We start from the raw sequence: 21,193 nt of genomic DNA, 5'->3' as shown, positions 1-21,193 counted from the left end.
GAGCAAAGACTTTCCCCACTATGCTGAGCAGGGAGATTCCATGGTAGTTGTTGCAGTCACCGCGGTCACCTTTGTTTTTATAGAGGAAGAGTAATGTATCCCAAAACATTGATCAACAGGTAAAGCTAAAGTGTTCACGACTAACCTGATGCTGCTGTCAAGGCAAACATCTCCCTGCCTTTCACACAAGTGAGTTGTGTGATGGATGAATTTCAATGCGTGTGATGCTAAGTATTTAGGCTGTACATCCCAAAGACTGGTGAATTGTATCAAACAACATGTCCCTTCCACTGTTTGCAAAAGGCAACGGACAGGACGTAACCAAACAGCCCTTGGTTGCAAAACTCAGAACACAGTGTCCAAAATTAGATATGATTCTGCAATTGGACAACATTTGCTAAATAATCCGCAGTGTGCTAAGAATTACACTTACAACTAACTGAAGATTGTCAGTTGGACTCACAGTGTGGCTCATTTGTGTGTACTGGAAGCTACATATCTTAATACACAGGGCTCTGTTCGTTGCACAGAGAAATAACATGTCCACACATTGCCGCTGTTTCAGCCATTTGCTGGTTCACTCCTCAGAGAAATGCCTTGACCAACCAGAGTCAAGCTGCCTGGTTGAAATTTCAAACAAAGCTTGACAGTTAACTGCCAGTCACCAGAAACTGGTGCATGCTCCATGGCAAAGCCTCCACCAATCAGAATTCACTTGCCAACCAATCAGCACTCTGTTGTCAAACAGAATAAGTTGTTGTTTCCCCTTACATTGGTTATTCTTGCCTGTTGTCCTGATGAGTGCAAGACCAAAAGCTTCCACAATATGTCTCTATTTTCAGCAGTTCACAGGTTCTGTACTTACCACATGCCTATTTGTCCTGGTTTTCTCAGTGCAACTCACCCAAAGTCAGTGAAATAACTGTGAAAGATTGACCGCTGTTACCTGCAAATTACATCCAGGGCAAATTGAGTTTCCACTCTCAACGCTAGTTTAGAAAAAAGATTGCACTGGAAGCTGGTTGTGCCAAAATAGTGGCTTTATTGCCAGGATAAATTAATCACCATTGTAATTGCAGGCCTCTCCGGAGGATCCAAATCTTAAAGTGCTTCATTTGGGCAATAAGGACAAGATTCGGCAAGTTTACTTTACGAAGAAAATGACTATTGCACCCAAATATAACTAACAAATGAGCCTATATACTTTAAAATGCCAATTTCAGTCATTTAAAATCTCACAGGTGCAGGATTGATAGTGTCATTTAAAATGCTTACTTTTTGTGATAAATCCATTTTCTGCTGTCTGAATCAAACTGCAACTGTTTCCACTCTTAGATATCTAATCGAACATTTTAAGGCAGTTTTATTAGAAATACATTTGAAATCCCTGACCGATTTGTTGGTTCATGGCAGATTTTGCGTTTGGTGATTGGCAAACGAATTTGAGCGGAAACTCGAGAACAAAATCTCAAAACATACAATTTCGTTCGGAGCGCAATGAGGCAAAATTGGGGATAAACCCATCTATTTGCTCTCCCCATGAGTTCCTACAAAGCGGAATCTCTACCCCAATGGGGTGACAAGATGTTGACATTAGGAAGTCCAATTATGCAGAATGAGAAAGGTACAGAATAAGATTATAATGGACGTGCTGCTAAGAGTCCTTGCTACTTCCTTTTATGTTACACACCAGTGTTTTAAACATTCCTCCTTAAATTCCCTAACCCTCCTTCCGCCTCCATTCGAAACTATTTACAATTCCTACAGTTTTATTCACCATTATCCTGTTACCATCAGCATTATTCTAAATTGCAGTTTTTCTCCCGTCTCAAGCTGGTGCTCGTGGGATCTCAGTCCCACATCCACCCGGACGGAAGTTTTTGATCACAGTTTCAGCTGAGATTGATTTTGTGACATTCCCTTTGTAATCGGGGATATCCCGGATATCCCAAACCCTGTTGCAGCTCCCCCTCAGCCCTCTCAGTGTGACCCGCTCTGTTTACAAACTGTCCTCCCTTTCGGAAATGACAAAACTCGTCACTTTCCCTGAGACACTTTCACTTTCGATGTAATTGACACAAGGTTCATTTCCACAGAGAAACTGACACGGACACTTTCCCGGGAGGGAGACAAGAAAGAAATGATGAAAGAAAAGGGAGCGGGATCACTTTGGGACTCAGAGTCGAAGCAGATTAAATTTTCTTTCAAACAAACTCTGAAAATGACCGCAGAAAAGAGCCCAGAAATGACAAACTTCTTCCACTCAAAGAGCAGATTCTCCGACAGGTGAATCCGAGCGGAGACATTCGGCATCAAGCGGTGACCCTGGGCTGTGACCCGGGATCTCTGCAATGTCCAACCTGCGAAGTGTGAACAGGAAAAGCGCGATGTGAGCACACCGGGGAGAGAGTGGATTTAAAAGGGAATCGCTCTTTCTGGAGCCGAATGTCAGCATTAAAAGCCGCGGCACCGGATTACCGCTGTCAGTGTCTCTCTGAACCGGATTATAAAATACAGCCCCAATACATGTTCACACTCCCACCAATACAGACTCTCCCTTCATGCCCCGGTGATCTGAACCCACACAACATTGAACTGGAATCGAGAGCTGGTTCAATGTTTTTCTACCGGGGATTTTCCAGTTGCTGCCTCTGGACTCTCCAGCTTTTCGATTCCTTACATCACAAAGAAATAGCACAAACTCCAAAAATCCTGCAGAATATTTTCACTTTTCGAATGCAATGCCACACATTAAATCCGACAGCATGGCAGTGTCAGTGAGAGTTCCCAGCAGAATCCAGCCGCACTCTCACACCATTCAGCAACACAGACGGTCGCTCCTGGATCAGAATCGGCTGCATTTCCACTTTCAGATTTTAAGTCAGTGAACAAGAAGCGTTTCGGCGCTGAACATCGAAGCCGTCGGTTACTCATCCTTCAGATCAGTGTTTTACTCTGGGTCGCTTGGGATGGCTTTGCCCAGTGTTTGGAGATTTTGGATGGTGTTGGCCTTGTTGCCCGGGACCCTGAGTCTGGGCTGTGAGAGGTTGCAGTTACAACAAGTTCTCAACACAGAGACTCTGAGCAAACTGAATGAAATGGTGAGTTTAAAACACATTCAGAACCATAACCGGACCACACAGGGTTTGTTTGTTGTGCAAACCCATTTCAGGAGAAATAGTTTGCAGTTTATAATTTTGCTAATTAATAGTCAGTGATTCTGTAGTATTTCAGTTTCTGGGGCTGATTGTAACAGTGATTGTTATCTCCTCTCAGGGCGGTCGCTTTCCTCGACGCTGTGTAAAACAGAGGCTCTCACTGAAAACCAAGCCCTTGAACCTGATGAAACGTTCGAAGGGATTCGAGGTGAGTGAACACTGGGTTTATTTTATTCGAACTGGAGTTTTATTGAGCGTATGAGTAAGACCATCAACCTGATCAGAAATTTCAACACCAGGAAATTTAAATCCAGTGTTTTCCGCCCATTGGTGTGAGAATGACAGCAGAACTACTCAGTCATTCACTCACTAACTACATCACTCACAATGACAGCACTTACTTTCTCCTTAATTCTAACAGTGGAGGAACGGCGATATACTCCCAAGTCAGGATGGTTTGTAGCTTGGAGGGGAACACGCAGGTGATAGTGTTGCCAAGCAGCTGCTGTGGTAGAGGTTGCAGCTTTGGAAAGTGCTGTCTAAGAATTGTTGGTGATTTGCTGCAGTGCATCTTGTACAAGTTACACACTGCAATGCTGGTGGAGGGAGAGAATGTTGAAGGTGTTGGATCAGGTGTCAATCAATTGGGCTGCTTCATCCTGGATGGTGTCGAGCATCTTGAGTGTTGTTGGAGCTGCACTCATCCAGGCAAGTGGAGAGTATTCCATCACATTCCTGACTTGTGCCTTGTAGGTGGTGGACTGGCATTGGGGAGTCAGGGGGTAAATTACTCCCGCAGAATTACCAGCCTCTGAGCTGCTCTTGTTGCCACAGTATTTATATGACTGGTCCTGTTAAGTTTCTGGTCAATGATAACCCTCAGGATGTTGATAGTGGGAGATTCAGTGATGGTAATGTTGTTGAATATCAAGTGGAGATGGTTAGATTCTCTCTTGTTGGAGATGGTCATTGCTTGGCACTTGTGGTCATGAATGTTACTTGTCACTTATCAGCCCAAGCCTGAATGTTGTTCAGCTCTTGCTGCAGGTGGAGATGAACTGCTTGAGTACCTGAGGAGTCACGGTTGGTACTGAATAACGTCATCAGTGAACATTCCCACTTCTGAGCTTCTGATGGTGGGAAGGTCATTGATGAAGCGGCTGAAGATGGTTAGGTCTGGGACATTAACCTGTGAAACTCCTGCAGCGATGTCCTGGGGCTTCGATGTTTGGCTGTCAACAACCACAATCATCTTCATTTGTTCTAGGTATGACTCCAATCAATGAAGAGTTTACCCCCTGATTCCCATTGACTTCAATTTTGCTAGGGCTCTTTGATGCCACACTCAGTCAAATGCTGCCTTGATGTCAAGTCAGTCACTCATCTTACCACTTGAATTCAGCCCTTTTGTCCATGTTTGGACCAAGGCTATTATGAGGCCTGGAGCTGGATAGCCCTGTTGGAACCCCAACTGAGCATCAGTGAACAGGTTATTGCTGTGTAAGTGCCACTTGATAGAACTGTTGACCACACCCTCCAGCACTTTGCTGATGATCGAGAGCAGACTGATGGGATGGAAATTGGCCAGATTGGATTTGTACTGTCTTTTGTGCACATGACACACCTGGGCAATTTTCTGCTTTGTTGGGTAGATCGCAATGTTGTAGCTGTACTGGAAAAGCTTGGCTAAGGGTGCAGCTTATTCTGGAGAACAAGTCTTCAATTCTACTGCCAGGATGTTGTCAGGCCCTATAGCCTTTGCTGTATCCTGTCCCTTCAGCCATTTCTTGAAATCACGTGGAGTGAATTGAATTGGTTGAAGATTTGCATCTATGATGCTGGGGACCTCACGAGGAGGCCAAGATGGATGCAAATACTTTAGCCTTGTCTTTTGCACTAATGTTCTGGGCTCCCCCAACATTGACACTGGGGATGTTTGTGGAGCCTTTTCCCCCTGTTAGTTGTTTAATTGTCCACCACCATACACAACGTGATGTGGCAGGGCTGCAGAGCTTTGATCTGATCCATTGGTGTGGGATCTCTTAGCTCTATGGCATGCTGCTTCCGCTGTTTAACATGCATGTTGTCCTGTGTGGTAGCTTCACCAGGTTGATATCTCATTTTTAGGTATCCCTGGTGCTGCTCCTGGCTTGCTCTCTTAAACTCCTCATTGAACCAGGTCTGATCCTCTGGCTTGATGGTGATGGTCGAGTGAGGGATATGTCAGGCCATGCAGTTACAGAGTGTGATTGAATACAATTCTGCTGCTGCTGATGGCTCACAGTGCCTCATGGATGCCCAGTTTTCAGCTGCTAGATCTGTCCTGAATGTATCCCATTTAGCACCGTGGTAGTGCCATTGCACACAATGGACAGTATCCTCAGAGTGAAGATAGGACATCACCTCCATAAGGACTATGTGGTACTCACTCCTACCAATACTGTCATGGACAGATGCATCTGCAACAGGTCGCTTGGTGAGGATGATGTCAGGCAAATTTCCTTTTTCCTGGATCATCACCACTTGCTGCAGGCCCAGTCTGGATGTTACATCCATCAGGACTGGACCAGCTCGGTGAGTAGTGCTGCTACTGAGCCACTCTTGGTGATGGGCATTGAGGTTCTCCACCAAGAGTACATTCTGTGCCATTACGACCCACACTGCTTCCTCAAAGTGGTGTTAAACATGAAGGAGTGCTGATTCATCATCTGAGGGATATACATGCATTGGAAGCAGTTCAGCAAATGCTCTCTGGGCTGTTTCCTAGGATGAAAGGGTTGTCTTATGAGGAAAGGTTGAGGAGGTTGGGTCTATACTCATTGGAGTTTAGAAGAATGAGAGGTGATCTTATTGAAACATATAATATTCTGAGGGGGCTTGACAGCGTAGATGCTGATAGGATGTTTTTCTTCATGAGATAGACAAGGGGGCACAATTTTAAAATAAGGAGTCTCTTTTTAAGATGGAAACGAGGAGGTCTTTCTTCTCTCAGAGGGTCTTTAATATTTGGAATTCTCTTCCCCAGAGAGCAGTGGTGGGTGATTCACCGAACATATTCAAGGCTGAGTTAGACAGATTTTTGATCTACAAGGGAGTCAAGAGATATGGGGGTGGTGCTGGTTAAGGGAGGAAAGTGGAGTTAATGTCACAATCGGATCAGCCATGATCTTATTGTGTGGCAGAGCAAGTTTGATTGTCTGAGGGAGGTTTTAGGTGGTAATCAGCAGGTGATTTCCTTGCCCATGTTTGGCCTGATGGTGTAAGAATTCATGGGGTCTGGCATCAATGTTGAGGACACTCCCTCCCCACTGTTTAATACTGTGCAACTAACTCTGCTGGCTGTATCTTGTCCCATTTCGATGATGATGGAGTAGTCTGGGACAATGACTCTATGGCATGATTCAGTGAGTATGAATCTGCCAGGCAAACCTGTGCAGTCTGTGGGACAGTTCTCTTTATTTTGGCACAGGTCCCCAGATAAGTAGTAAGGAGGATTTTGTAGGGTTGACTGGTCAGAGTCTGCCATTGTCATTTCTGGTGCTGTGGTCAATCTGTCCAGTTTTATTCTTATTCAACTTTTCGACAGTGGTTTGATACAACTGAATGGCTTGCTGGGCCCTTTCAGAGTCAGGTCTGGAGTCACATATAGGCCAGACCAGGTAAGGACAGTAGATTTGGCATTGATGAAATAGATGTGTTTTTATTGACAATCCAATAGTTTCATGGTAACCATAAATGAGACTAGCTTTTAACTGCAGATTTAATAATTATATTTAATTTCCACCAGCCACTCTGGTGGGATTTGGACTCATGTCCCCAGAGCTTTTTCCTGGCGTCTGAATTAGTATTCAAGTAACATTATCAGTACGCCAGTGTCCCCTAATCGTTCTTTTAACCATTTCACACCCTCCATCTATGTTAACCATGAATCTTGTCAAATTACCTTGCTTCTCATCATCTCACTTCCTCTAATTATCTAAACTCACCCATTCATCTTACACAATGTAACAATCTGCCTCCCTCTAACCATCTCACTCCTGAGCTACAGTGATTGGCTGTGTGGTTTGCACCATCAGGGCAGGTTAAGTCATAGAATCATTGAATGGTACAGAAGAGGCCATGTGGCTCATCATGCTTGTGCAGGCTCTTTGAATGAATTATCCAATTATTCCCACTCCCCTCACTATTTCCCATAGCCATGCAAACCTTTCCTCTTCAACTATTTACTCAATTTCCCTTTCAAACCTATTACTGAATTTTTTCACCATCAATTCAGCAAATCCGTATACAGATATTTTGAAGATCTACATACACAACAATCACCACACCTCCCTCAGCAATCCTTTCTGCTACTTGATACAATAACTCAATCAAGTTAGGCAACATGATTTTACCTTAACAAATTTTTACTGGTTGACAGTTACTAAGTCATATTTTGGTAAGTGACAATTCATTTTACCTTGGAAAAATACTGTCGACAAACTTCCCGCCACCCATGAAGGGCGAACTGGCCTGTGGTTGTCAAGTTTACCCTCTTTCTTTTTTGAACAGGGAGAAAACTTCCAGTCCTTTGGCATCACTCTCACATCTGAGGAGGACTGGAAAATTGTGGCCAGAACTTCCATTATTTCAGCACTTACTTTCCTCAGCAACCTGAGACATATTCTATCCAGACTGCGTGACTTTCCTACGTAGAGTGCCACCAATCTTTTAACTACCTCCTCTGTATCTATTTTCACCCTATCCAATTTTTCTTCTACCTCCACCTCTGCCAAACACCCATCTTCACTGTGATATTCGAACCATCCTATTTAGTGAAGACACGTGCAAATTAATCATTTAGATCCTCAGCTGTACCCCCTGCTCCAGAAGAAAATTGCTTTTCCGGCCACTAATTACTACCCCTTCTTTCCCTTTACATGCTTGTAAAAGATTTGTAGCTTCCCTTTTTTGTTTGCAGCTAGTCAATTTTTTATGCATTCTGCCCCTCATTTCTTTGATAGTTCTTCTCTGCACTGTTTATATTCAGCTTCGTTCCCCACGTTATTATGAGCCTAATATTTATGAGAAGCCTTCCTTTTCACTATCTATTTAAGCTCTATATCCACGGAGCTCGAATTTTGCATGTCCTTACTTTCTGCTTCAGAGGAATGAGACCAGTCTGTATCCAAGATGTCTTCACTATTAAAGCCTCCCGTTGCTTATTTACTGTTGACCTATTCCTTGTTCCTTTCCATAACTACTTTAAACCGAAAAGGTATAAGACCCCCTCTAATGTAATTGTGTCTATTGTGCACAGGCCCAGGACAGGATCCAGATTGTCCATCAAACCCTGCGTCACATCAACAAGATCTACAGCATGAACCTGGGCTCAGTCACATGGCCCCGAGACAAGGTGGAAAACTTTCGTCTTCTCCTCGATCGGCAACTCGGAGAGATGGAAGAATGTGTCTGGAAATTGAGATCAGAGTCCAAGCCCAGGAGCAACACTGCCATTCACAAATACTTCAGGAAACTGGAAAAGTTTCTCAAACAGAAGGTGGGACAATTGGTATTTTCTGTGTAATTACTAGCATGTAGTTCATTTCACCCCATTTAAATCTATTGATTCTCTAATGGATTTTCCCGAATATTTCCTTCCTTCAGATATTCAGTGACTGTGCCTGGGAAATAATCCGCACTGAGACCAGAGCCTGTTTACAACAGATCCTTGTTATAACAGCAAAAATCAGAAGAAGAAACTGAAGACTTTCCAAAGACATGTTTCAGTACAGACTGGAAAAAATAAATATTTATTTTAAATGCCTTAAATGTATAACTACATATATTTTATTTAACAGTATTTATTTTATTTAATATTTTAATTTAATTGGATTGCTGTAATGATGCCATTGGCAGCAAAATGACCGATAGAGAACAATGACTGGCTTAATATTGTTTCATATTTAATTATTTATTTTAATTTATTGATATTTATTGCTGTGATAATTTCCTGTGATGAAATGCTAAAGGGCTCATTGTGGGGAGTCTGGTTTTGAATGCACTATTGGGCTTTCAAGGGTGTAGGTTTGCAGATCAATGAACTCTGAGTCACACTGACCTTTCCAATTCTGCTCTCCAAAGAGCCCAAACTACAATCCATCTCAATTCATCCTAATTCATTGATATTTATTGTTGTGATTTGTTCACATCATGAAATGTTACAGTGTTATACAATGTGTAAAGTGAGTTTAAAAATTAACTTATTGATATTTATTAAGAGTTGTGGGATAGACAATGTAAACTGGAAATCTTTTATACTGAATGAACATATGTTGGTGTAAATAAATTGTTTTCAATAATTCACAATTACAAGAATAATATCTATTTCTCATTTGTGTTGATCAGTTTTCCATACTCACTATAAATGCTCTGGATTTTCCTCCTTGCTGTCTATTACTGATACAATCTCTGCTCAAGTCTCCTCTCTCTGCTGTCTGATTTTCCCTCACTGCTCAAAGCTGTCAATCCATTTCAAACCCAATTTTCCTGATTTTCCACTCTTTTCTCATTGTTATTATTTACAGATTCGTGTTGACTGTCCCTCATGCTTCTCCGACTTCTCAATTATTTCACCCCATACTATGGACTCCATAGAGTTACATACAGCTGAATTAAGTCTAATATCTTGCCACCCTGCAATCCTTTGGCACAATACTTGTTTCTGAAGTTGATAGGAAAATTATGATTTGTTCTTTCTCTCATTGACCTTATTTCATAGTTTCTTAGACTGCATATGATCTGGACCTGGTGTATTTTCGACTGTCAGTCACACTTACTTGTTTTTATCCTCCCTTCCCTTTGGTCCACTGATATGCACTTCAACCTTGCTTTTGTGTATTCATCTCAATATTTCTACCATTTGTTCAAACACAAGTCTTCATTCATCCACATGTGCACACAGCCCTTCACTGACTGTCCTTTTAGTTCTTATTAATACATTTCCCCTGGCTTTGTCCACAGTCAATTAATCAATATACATTTTTTCTATGCATGTTGGAAAACTTCAGAGACTTATTCCACAGGATCACGCCAGGGCCTAGAGTGAACCTTTGGCTTAGTATTATGATTACTGCCTCGGGTCAGAGGATGGGATGTCCCAGAGTGTCTCAATGGAGGATCCAAATTCTGGTTCTGAATTCTGGGTTGACATCCACGTGTGCACATGTACCCAATAGATTCCCCATACTCCGCATGGTTTATGGGAGCCTATAATACACTCCTGTTGTCTTGGACTGATCAATCTGTCAATTGGTATGTTTATGGCCATGGAAGGAATGCTCAAGACGCCATTTGTCAGACTGTTAATCATCCTGCAAATCCTCCCATTAGTTCGCACTATTCTCTCCAAGCGAATAATAGGAAGATATGGAAAGAGCAACCTTATGACCAAAGGCTGCAATTATATCATGGCAGTTTGGCAGTTGCCATGTCAAAATTGGATTTCAAATGCTGACATAGCAATTTACAATGATAAATGCTGACAAACAGCTTCACCTAAATTGTTAGTCAATCTCCCATTATCTTTTACGCAGCGACCAAATGGTTCAGTTTATTGCCACTTTGCATCCCGAACATTCCACAGACCCCCTAATCAGATCATTTCTCACTGGAAATCACGGAAACATAGAAACGTGCGTAAGGCCATCATTTGTGGCCATGAGAAATGCCCAGTCTACCTCAAATTACCCTGGAGGTAATGTATCCCAAAACATTGATCAACAGGTAAAGTTCGCTATGCAGTAGCAACACGCATGGTGTTCACCACTAACCTGATGCTGCTGTCAAGGCAAACATCATCCTGCCTATCGCACAAGTGAGTTGTGTGATGTATGAATTTCAATGCCAGTGTGATGCTTAGTATTTAGGCTGTACATCCCAAAGACTGGTGAATTGTATCAAACAACATGTCCCTTCCACTGTTTGCAGCAGGCAACGGACAGGACGTAACCAACCAGCCCTTGGTTGCAAAACTCAGAACACAGAGTCCAACATTAGATGTGATTCTGCAATTGGACAACATTTGCTAAATAATCCGTAGTATGCTAAGAATTACACTGACAACTAATTGAAGATTGTCAGTCGGGCTCACAGTGTGGCGCATTTGTGTGTACTGGAAGCTACATACCTTATTACACAGGGTTCTGTTGGTTGCACACAGAATGAACATGTACACACATTGCCGCTGTTTCAGCCATTTGCTGGTTCATTCCTCAGAGAAATGCCTTGACCAACCACAGTCAAGCTGCCTGGTTTAAATTTCAAACAAAGCTTGACAGTTAACTGTCAGTCACCATAAACTGGTGCATGCTCCGTGGCAAAGCCTCTACCAATCAGATTTCACTTGCCAGCCAATCAGCACTCTGTTCTCAAACAGAATAAGTTGTTGTTTCCCCTTACATTGGTTATTCTTGCCTGTTGTCCTGATGAGTGCAAGACCAAAAGCTTCCACAATATGTCTCTATTTTCAGCAGTTCACAAGTTCTGTACTTACCACATGACTATTTGTCCTGGTTTTCTCAGTGCAACTCACCCAAAGTCAGTGAAATAACTGTGAAAGATTGACCGCTGTTACCTGCAAATTACGTCCAGGGCAAATTGAGTTTCCACTCTCAACGCCAGTTCACAAAAAAGATTGCACTGGAAGCTGGTTGTGCCAAAATAGTGGCTTTATTGCCAGGATAAATTAATCACCATTGTAATTGCAGGCCTCTCCGGAGGATCCAAATCTTAAAGTGCTTCATTTGGGCAATAAGGACAAGATTCGGCAAGTTTACTTTACGAAGAAAATGACTATTGCACCCAAATAAAACTAACAAATGGGCCTATATATTTTAAAATGCCAATTTCAGTCATTTAAAATCTCACAGGTGCAGGATTGATAGTGTCATTTAAAATGTTTACTTTTTGTGATAAATCCATTTTCTGCTGTCTGAATCAAACTGCAACTGTTTCCACTCTTAAATATCTAATCGAACATTTTAAGGCAGTTTTATTAAAACTACATTTGAAATCCCTGACCGATTTGTTGGTTCATGGCAGATTTTGCGTTTGGGGATTGGCAAACGAATTTGAGCGGAAACTCGAGAACAAGATCTCAAAACATACAATTTCGTTCGGAGCGCAATGAGGCAAAATTGGGGACAACCCCATCTATTTGCTCTCCCCATGAATTCCTACAAAGCGGAATCTCTACCCCAATGGGGTGACAAGATGTTGATATTAGGAAGTCCAATTATGCAGAATGAGAAAGGTACAGAGTAAGATTATAATGGACGTGCTGCTAAGAGCCCTTGCTACTTCCTTTTATGTTACCCACCAGTGTTTTAAACATTCCTCCTTAAATTCCCGAACCCTCCTTCCGCCTCCATTCGAAACTATTTACAATTCCTACAGTTTTATTCACCATTATCCTGTTAACATCAGCATTATTCTAAATTGCAGTTTTTCTCCCGTCTCAAGCTGGTGCTCGTGGGATTTCAGTCCCACATCCACCCGGGCGGAATTTTTCGATCACAGTTTCAGATGAGATTGATTTTGTGACATTCCCTTTGTAATCGGGGATATCCCGGATATCCCAAACCCTGTTGCAGCTCCCCCTCAGCCCTCTCAGTGTGACCCGCTCTGTTTACAAACTGTCCTCCCTTTCGGAAATGACAAAACTCGTCACTTTCCCTGAGACACTTTCACTTTCGATGTAATTGACACAAGGTTCATTTCCACAGAGAAACTGACACGGACACTTTCCCGGGAGGGAGACAAGAAAGAAATGATGAAGGAAAAGGGAGCGGGATCACTTTGGGACTCAGAGTCGAAGCAGATTAAATTTTCTTTCAAACAAACTCTGAAAATGACCGCAGAAAAGAGCCCAGAAATGACAAACTTCTTCCACTTAAAGAGCAGATTCTCCGACAGGTGAATCCGAGCGGTGACATTCGGCATCAAGCGGTGACCCTGGGCTGTGACCCGGGATCTCTGCAATGTCCAACCTGCGAAGTGTGAACAGTAAAAGCGCGATGTGAGCACACCGGGGAGAGAATGGATTTAAAAGGGAATCGCTCTTTCTGGAGCCGAATGTCAGCATTAAAAGCCGCGGCACCGGATTACCGCTGTCAGTGTCTCTCTAAACCCGGATTATAAAATACAGCCCCAATACATGTTCACACTCCCCCCAATACAGACTCTCCCTTCATGCCCCGGTGATCTGAACCCACACAACGTTGAACTGGAATCGAGAGCTGGTTCAATGTTTTTCTACCGGGGATTTTCCAGTTGCTGCCTTTGGACTCTCCAGCTTTTCGATTCCTTACATCAGAAAGAAATAGCACAAACTCCAAAAATCCTGCAGAATATTTTCACTTTTCGAATGTAATCCCACACATTAAATCCGACAGCATGGCAGTGCCAGTGAGAGTTCCCAGCAGAATCCAGCCGCACTCTCACACCATTCAGCAACACAGACGGTCGCTCCTGGATCAGAATCGGCTGCAATTCCACTTTCACAGTTTAAGTCAGTGAACAAGAAGCGTTTTGGCGCTGAACCACGAAGCCGTCGGTTACTCATCCTTCAGATCAGTGTTTTACTCTGGGTCGCTTGGGATGGCTTTGCCCAGTGTTTGGAGATTTTGGATGGTGTTGGTCTTGTTGCCCGGGACCCTGAGTCTGGGCTGTGAGAGGTTGCAGTTACAGCAAGTTCTCAACACAGAGACTCTGAGCAAACTGAATGAAATGGTGAGTTTAAAACACATTCAGAACCATAACCGGACCACACAGGGTTTGTTTGTTGTGCAAACCCATTTCAGGAGAAATAGTTTGCAGTTTATAATTTTGCTAATTAATAGTCAGTGATTCTGTAGTATTTCAGTTTCTGGGGCTGATTGTAACAGTGATTGTTATCTCCTCTCAGGGCGGTCCCTTTCCTCGACGCTGTGTAAAACAGAGGCTCTCACTGAAAACCAAGCCCTTGAACCTGATGAAACTTTCGAAGGGATTCGAGGTGAGTGAACACTGGGTTTATTTTATTCGAACTGGAGTTTTATTGACAGTATGAGTAAGATCATCAACCTGATCAGAAATTTCAACACCAGGAAATTTAAATCCAGTGTTTTCCGCCCATTGGTGTGAGAAGGACAGCAGAACTACTCAGTCATTCACTCACTAACTATATCACTCACAATGACAGCACTTACTTTCTCCTTAATTCTAACAGTGGAGGAACGGCGATATACTCCCAAGTCAGGATGGTTTGTAGCTTGGAGGGGAACACGCAGGTGATAGTGTTGCCAAGCAGCTGCTGTGGTAGAGGTTGCAGCTTTGGAAAGTGCTGTCGAAGAATTCTTGGTGAGTTGCTGCAGTGCATCTTGTACAAGTTACACACTGCAATGCTGGTGGAGGGAGAGAATGTTGAAGGTGTTGGATCAGGTGTCAATCAATTGGGCTGCTTCATCCTGGATGGTGTCGAGCATCTTGAGTGTTGTTGGAGCTGCACTCATCCAGGCAAGTGGAGAGTATTCCATCACATTCCTGACTTGTGCCTTGTAGGTGGTGGACTGGCATTGGGGAGTCAGGAGGTGAATTACTCCCTCAGAATTACCAGCCTCTGAGCTGCTCTTGTTGCCACAGTATTTACATGACTGGTCCTGTTAAGTTTCTGGTCAATGATAACCCTCAGGATGTTGATAGTGGGATATTCAGTGATGGTAATGTTGTTGAATATCAAGTGGAGATGGTTGGATTCTCCCTTGTTGGAGATGGTCATTGCTTGGCACTTGTGGTCATGAATGTTATTTGTCACTTATCAGCCCAAGCCTGAATGTTGTTCAGGTCCAGCTGCAAGTGGAGATGCACTGTTGAGTACCTGAGGAGTCACGGTTGGTACTGAAAAAAGTCATCAGTGAACATTCCCACTTCTGAGCTTCTGATGGTGGGAATGTAATTGATGAAGCAGCTGAAGATGGTTAGGTCTGGGACACTAACCTGTGAAACTCCTGCAGCGATGTCCTGGAGCTTCGATGTTTGGCTGTCAACAACCACAACCATCTTCATTTGTTCTAGGTATGACTCCAATCAATGAAGCGTTTTCCCCCTGATTCCCATTGACTTCAATTTTGCTAGGGCTCTTTGATGCCACACTCAGTCAAATGCTGCCTTGATGTCAAGGCAGTCAGTCTCATCTTACCACTTGAATTCAGCTCCTTTGTCCTTGTTTGGACCAAGGCTGTAATGAGGTCTGGAGCTGAATGGCCCTGGTGGAACCCAAACTGAGCATCAGTGAACAGGTTATTGCTGTGTAAGTGCCACTTGATAGAACTGTTGATAGCACCCTCCAGCACTTTGCTGATGATCGAGAGCAGACTGATGAGATGGAAATTGGCCAGATTGGATTTGTCCTGTCTTTTGTGCACATGACACACCTGGGCAATTTTCTGCATTGTTGGGTAGATCCCAGTGTTGTAGCTGTAGTGGAATAGCTTGGCTAAGAGTGCAGCTTATTCTGGAGAACAAATCTTCAGTTCTACTGCCAGGATGTTGTCAGGCCCTATAGCCTTTGCTGTATCCTGTCCCTTCAGCCATTTCTTGATATCACGTGGAGTGAATTGAATTGGTTGAAGATTTGCATCTATGATGCTGGGGTCCTCACGAGGAGGCCAAGATGGATGCAAATACTTTAGCCTTGTCTTCTGCACTAATGTTCTGGGCTCCCCCAACATTGACACTGGGGATGTTTGTGGAGCCTTTTCCTGCTGTTATTTGTTTAATTGTCCAGCACCATACACATCGTGATGTGGCAGGGCTGCAGAGCTTTGATCTGCTCTATTCGTGTGGGATCTCTTAGCTCTATGGCATGCTGCTTCCGCTGTTTAACATGCATGTAGTCCTGTGTTGTAGCTTCACCAGGTTGATATCTCATTTTTAGATATCCTTGGTGCTGCTCCTGGCTTGCTCTCTTAAACTCCTCATTGAACCAGGTTTGATCCTTTGGCTTGATGCTAATGGTAGAGTGAGGGATATGCCAGGCCATGCAGTTACAGAGTGCGATTGAATACAATTCTGCTGCTGCTGATGACTCACAGTGCCTCATGGATGCCCAGTTTTAAGCTGCTAGATCTGTCCTGAATGTATCCCATTTAGCACCGTGGTAGTGCCATTGCACACAATGGACAGTATCCTCAGAGTGAAAACAGGACATCACCTCCATAAGGACTATGTGGTACTCACTCCGACCAATACTGTCATGGACAGATGCATCTGCAACAGGTTGATTGGTGAGGGCGATGTCAGGCAAATTTCCTTTTTCCTGGATCATCACCACTTGCTGCAGGCCCAGTCTGGATGTTACATCCATCAGGACTGGACCAGCTCGGTCAGTAGTGCTGCTACTGAGCCACTCTTGGTGATGGGCATTGAAGTTCTCCACCAAGAGTTCATTCTGTGCCATTACTACCAACACTGCTTCCTCAAAGTGGTGTTAAACATGAAGGAGTATTGATTCATCATCTGAGGAATATACATGCATTGGAAGCAGCTCAGCAAAAGCTCTCTAGGCTGATTCCTAGGATGAAAGGGTTGTCTTATGCGGAAAAGTTGAGGAGGTTGGGTCTATACTCATTGGAGTTTAGAAGAATGAGAGGTGATCTTATTAAAACATATAATATTCTGAGGGGGCTTGACAGTGTAGATGCTGACAGGATGTTTTTCCTCGTGGATTAATCTGGAACAAGGGGGCACAATTTTAAAATAAGGAGTCTCTTTTTAAAATGGAGACGAGGAGGTCTTTCTTCTTTCAGAGGGTCTTTAATATTTGGAATTCTCTTCCCCAGAGAGCAGTGGTGGGTGATTCACCAAACATATTCAAGGCTGAGTTGGACAGATTTTTGATCTACAAGGGAGTCAAGAGATATGGGGGTGGTGGTGGTTTAGGGAGAAAAGTGGAGTTAATGTCACAATCGGATCAGCCATGATCTTATTGTGTGGCAGAGCAAGTTTGATTGTCTGAGGGAGGTACTAGGTGGTAATCAGCAGGTGATTTCCTTGCCCATGTTTGGCCTGATGGTGTGAGAATCCATGGGGTCTGGCGTCAATGTTGAGGACACTCCCTCCCGACTGTTTACTACTGTGCAACTAACTCTGGTGGGTATATCTTGTCCCACTGCGATGATGATGGAGTAGTCTGGGACAATGGCTGTATGGTTTTAATTCAGTGAGTATGACTCTGCCAGGCCAATACTTGTGTAATCTGTGGGACAGCTCTCTTTATTTTGGCACAGTTCCCCAGATAATAGGAAGGAGGATTTTGCAGGGTTGACTGGTCAGGGTCTGCCATTGTCATTTCTGGTGCTGTGGTCAATCTGTCCAGTTTTATTCTTATTCAACTTTTCTACAGTGGTTTGATACAATTGACTGGCTTGCTAGGCCCTTTCAGAGTCGGGTCTGGAGTCACATATAGGCCAGACCAGGTAAGGACAGTAGATTGGGCATTGATGAAATAGATGTGTTTTTAATGACAATCCATTAGTTTCATGGTAACCATAAATGAGACTAGCTTTTAACTGCAGATTTAATAATTATATTTAATTTCCACCAGCCGCAATGGTGGGATTTGGACTCATGTTCCCAGAGCTTTTTCCTGGCGTCTGAATTAGTATTCAAGTAACATTACCAGTACGCCAGTGTCCCCTAATCATTCTTTTAATCATTTCACACCCTCCATCTATGTTAACCATGAATCTTGTCAAATTACCTTGCTTCTCATCATCTCACTTCCTCTAATTATCTAAACTCACCCATTCATCTTACACAATGTAACAATCTGCCTTCCTCTCACCATCTCACTCCTGTGCAACAATGATTGGATGTGTGGTTTGCACCATCAGGGCAGGTTACGTCATGGAATCATTGAAAGGTACAGAATAGGCCATGTGGCTCATCATGCTTGTGCAGGCTCTTTGAATGAATTATCCAATTATTCCCACTCCACTCACCATTTTCCAATAACCATGCAAACCTTTCCTCTTCAACTATTTATATAATTTCCCTTTCAAACCAATTATTGATCTTTTTCACCACCCATTCAGCAAATCCGTATACAGACATTTCGAAAATCTATATAAACAACAATCACCACACCTCCCTCAGCAATCCTTTCTGCTACTTGATCGAATAACTCAATCAAGTTAGGCAAGCATGATTTTACCTTAACAAATATTTACTGGTTGACATTTACTAAGTCATATTTTGGTAAGTGACAACTCATTTTACCTTGGAAAAATAGTGTCTACAAACTTCCCGCCACCCATGATAGCCTAACTAGCCTGTGGTTGTCAAGTTTACCTCCTTTTTTGAACAGGGTGAAAACTTTCAGTCCTTTGGCATCACTCTCACATCCAATGAGGACTGGAAAATTGTGGCCAGAACTTCCATTATTTAAGCACTGACTTTCCTCAGCAACCTCAGAAATATTCTATCCAGACTGGGTGACTTTCCTACTTCGAGTGCTACCAATCTTTTAAGCACCTCCTCTGTATCTATTTTCACCCGATCCAATTTTTCTTCTACCCCCACCTCTGCCAAACACCCAACTTTACTGTGATATTTGAACCATCCTATTTAGTGAAGTCACGTGCAAATTAATCGTTTAGATCCTCAGCTGTACCCCCTGCACCAGAAGAAAATTGCTTTTCGGCCACTAATTACTAACCCTTCTTTCCCTTTACATGCTTATAAAAGATTTGTAGCTTCCCTTTTTTGTTTGCAGCTAGTCGATTTTTTATGCACTCTGCCCCTCATTTCTTTGATAGTTCTTCTCTGTACTGTCTATATTCAGCTTCGTTCCCCACGTTATTATGAGCCTAATATTTATGATAAGCCTTCCTTTTCACTATCTATTCAATCTCTATATCCACGAAGCATGAATTTTTGCATGTCCTTACTTTCTGCTTCATAGGAATGAACCCAATCTGTACCCAAGATGTCTTCACTATTAAAGCCTCCCGTTGCTTATTTACTGTTGACCTATTCCTTGTTCCTTTCCATAACTACTTTAAACCGAAAAGGTATAAGACCCCCTCTAATGTCATTGTGTCTATTGTGCACAGGCCCAGGACAGGATCCAGATTGTCCATCAAACCCTGCGTCACATCAACAAGATCTACAGCATGAACCTGGGCTCAGTCACATGGCCCCGAGACAAGGTGGAAAACTTTCGTCTTCTCCTCGATCGGCAACTCGGAGAGCTGGAAGAATGTGTCTGGAAATTGGGATCAGAGTTCAAGCCCAGGAGCAAGACTGCCATTCACAAATACTTCAGGAAACTGGAAAAGTTTCTCAAACAGAAGGTGGGACAATTGGTATTTTCTGTGTAATTACTAGCATGTAGTTCATTTCTCCCCATTTAAATCTATTGATTCTCTAATGGATTTTCCCGAATATTTCCTTCCTTCAGATATTCAGTGACTGTGCCTGGGAAATAATCCGCACTGAGACCAGAGCCTGTTTACAACAGATCCTTGTTATAACAGCAAAAATCAGAAGAAGAAGCTGAAGACTTTCCAAAGACATGTTTTAGTACAGACTGGAAAAAAATAAATATTTATTTTAAATGCCTTAAATGTATAACTACATATATTTTATTTAACAGTATTTATTTTATTTAATATTTTAATGTAATTGGATTGCTGTAATGATGCCATTGGCAGCAAAATGACCGATAGAGAAGAATGACTGGCTTAATATTGTTTCATATTTACTTATTTATTTTAATTTATTTATATTTATTGCTGTGATAATTTCCTGTGATGAAATGCGAAAGGGCTCATTGTGGGGAGTCTGGTTTTGAATGCACTGTTGGGCTTTCAAGAGTGTCGGGTTGCAGATCAATGAACCCTGAGTTACACTGACCTTGACAATTCTGCTCTCCAAACAGCCCAAACTACAATCCATCTCAATTTATCCTAATTCATTGATATTTATTGTTGTGATTTGTTCACATAATGAAATGTTACAGTGTTATACAATGTGTAAAGTGAGTTTAAAAATTAACTTATTGATATTTATTAAGAGTTGTGGGATAGACAATGTTTTTGTAAACTGGAAATCTTTTATACTGAATGAACATATGTTGGTGTGAATAAATTGTTTTCAATAATTCACATTTACAAGAATAATATCTATTTCTCATTTGTGTTGATCAGTTTTCCATACTCACTATAAATGCTCTGGATTTTCCTCCTTGCTGTCTATTACTGATACAATCTCTGCTCAAGTCTCCTCTCTCTGCTGTCTGATTTTCCCTCACTGCTCAAAGCTGTCAATCCATTTCAAACCCAATTTTCCTGATTTTCCACTCTTTTCTCATTGTTATTATTTACAGATTCGTGTTGACTGTCCCTCATGCTTCTCCGACTTCTCAATTATTTCACCCCATACTATGGACTCCATAGAGTTACATACAGCTGAATTAAGTCTAATATCTTGCCACCCTGCAATCCTTTGGCACAATACTTGTTTCTGAAGTTGATAGGAAAATTATGATTTGTTCTTTCTCTCATTGACCTTATTTCATAGTTTCTTAGACTGCATATGATCTGGACCTGGTGTATTTTCTACTGTCATTCACACTTACTTGTTTTTATCCTCCCTTCCCTTTGGTCCACTGATATGCACTTCATCCTTGCTTTTGTGTATTCATCTCAATATTTCTACCATTTGTTCAAACACAAGTCTTCATTCATCCACAAGTGCACACAGCCCTTCACTGACTATCCTCTCATTTCTTATTAATACATTTCCCCTGGCTTTGTCCACAGTCAATTGATCAATACGTTTTTTCTATGCATGTTGGAAAACTTCAGGGACTTATTCCACAGGATCACGCCAGGGCCTGGAGTGAACCTTTGGCTTAGTATTATGATTACTGCCTCGGGTCAGAGGATGGGATGTCCCAGAGTGTCTCAACGGAGGATCCAAATTCTGGTTCTGAATTCTGGGTTGACATCCAC

The 21,193-nt window shown here is 42.5% G+C and overlaps 2 protein-coding genes across 2 annotated transcripts; both read left to right on the top strand.

Annotated features, from left to right (window-relative positions):
- Positions 1-2,969: 2,969 nt before the first annotated feature.
- Positions 2,970-8,903, top strand: LOC137347901 (interferon alpha-14-like). Its single transcript, XM_068012947.1, has 4 exons — positions 2,970-3,101; positions 3,277-3,366; positions 8,458-8,697; positions 8,805-8,903. Exons 1-4 carry the CDS (start codon positions 2,970-2,972, stop codon positions 8,901-8,903), a joined length of 561 nt encoding a protein of 186 aa, XP_067869048.1.
- Positions 8,904-13,796: 4,893 nt separating this feature from the next.
- Positions 13,797-19,737, top strand: LOC137347900 (interferon alpha-14-like). The gene is made up of 4 exons (XM_068012945.1): positions 13,797-13,928; positions 14,104-14,193; positions 19,292-19,531; positions 19,639-19,737. The coding sequence occupies exons 1-4, from the start codon at positions 13,797-13,799 to the stop codon at positions 19,735-19,737; spliced, it is 561 nt and encodes a 186-aa protein (XP_067869046.1).
- Positions 19,738-21,193: the final 1,456 nt, after the last annotated feature.

This window comes from Heterodontus francisci, chromosome 33 (genome assembly GCF_036365525.1).
Source record: "Heterodontus francisci isolate sHetFra1 chromosome 33, sHetFra1.hap1, whole genome shotgun sequence".
Taxonomy (NCBI): domain Eukaryota; kingdom Metazoa; phylum Chordata; class Chondrichthyes; order Heterodontiformes; family Heterodontidae; genus Heterodontus; species Heterodontus francisci.
This window is presented reverse-complemented; position numbering and strand designations above follow the sequence as displayed.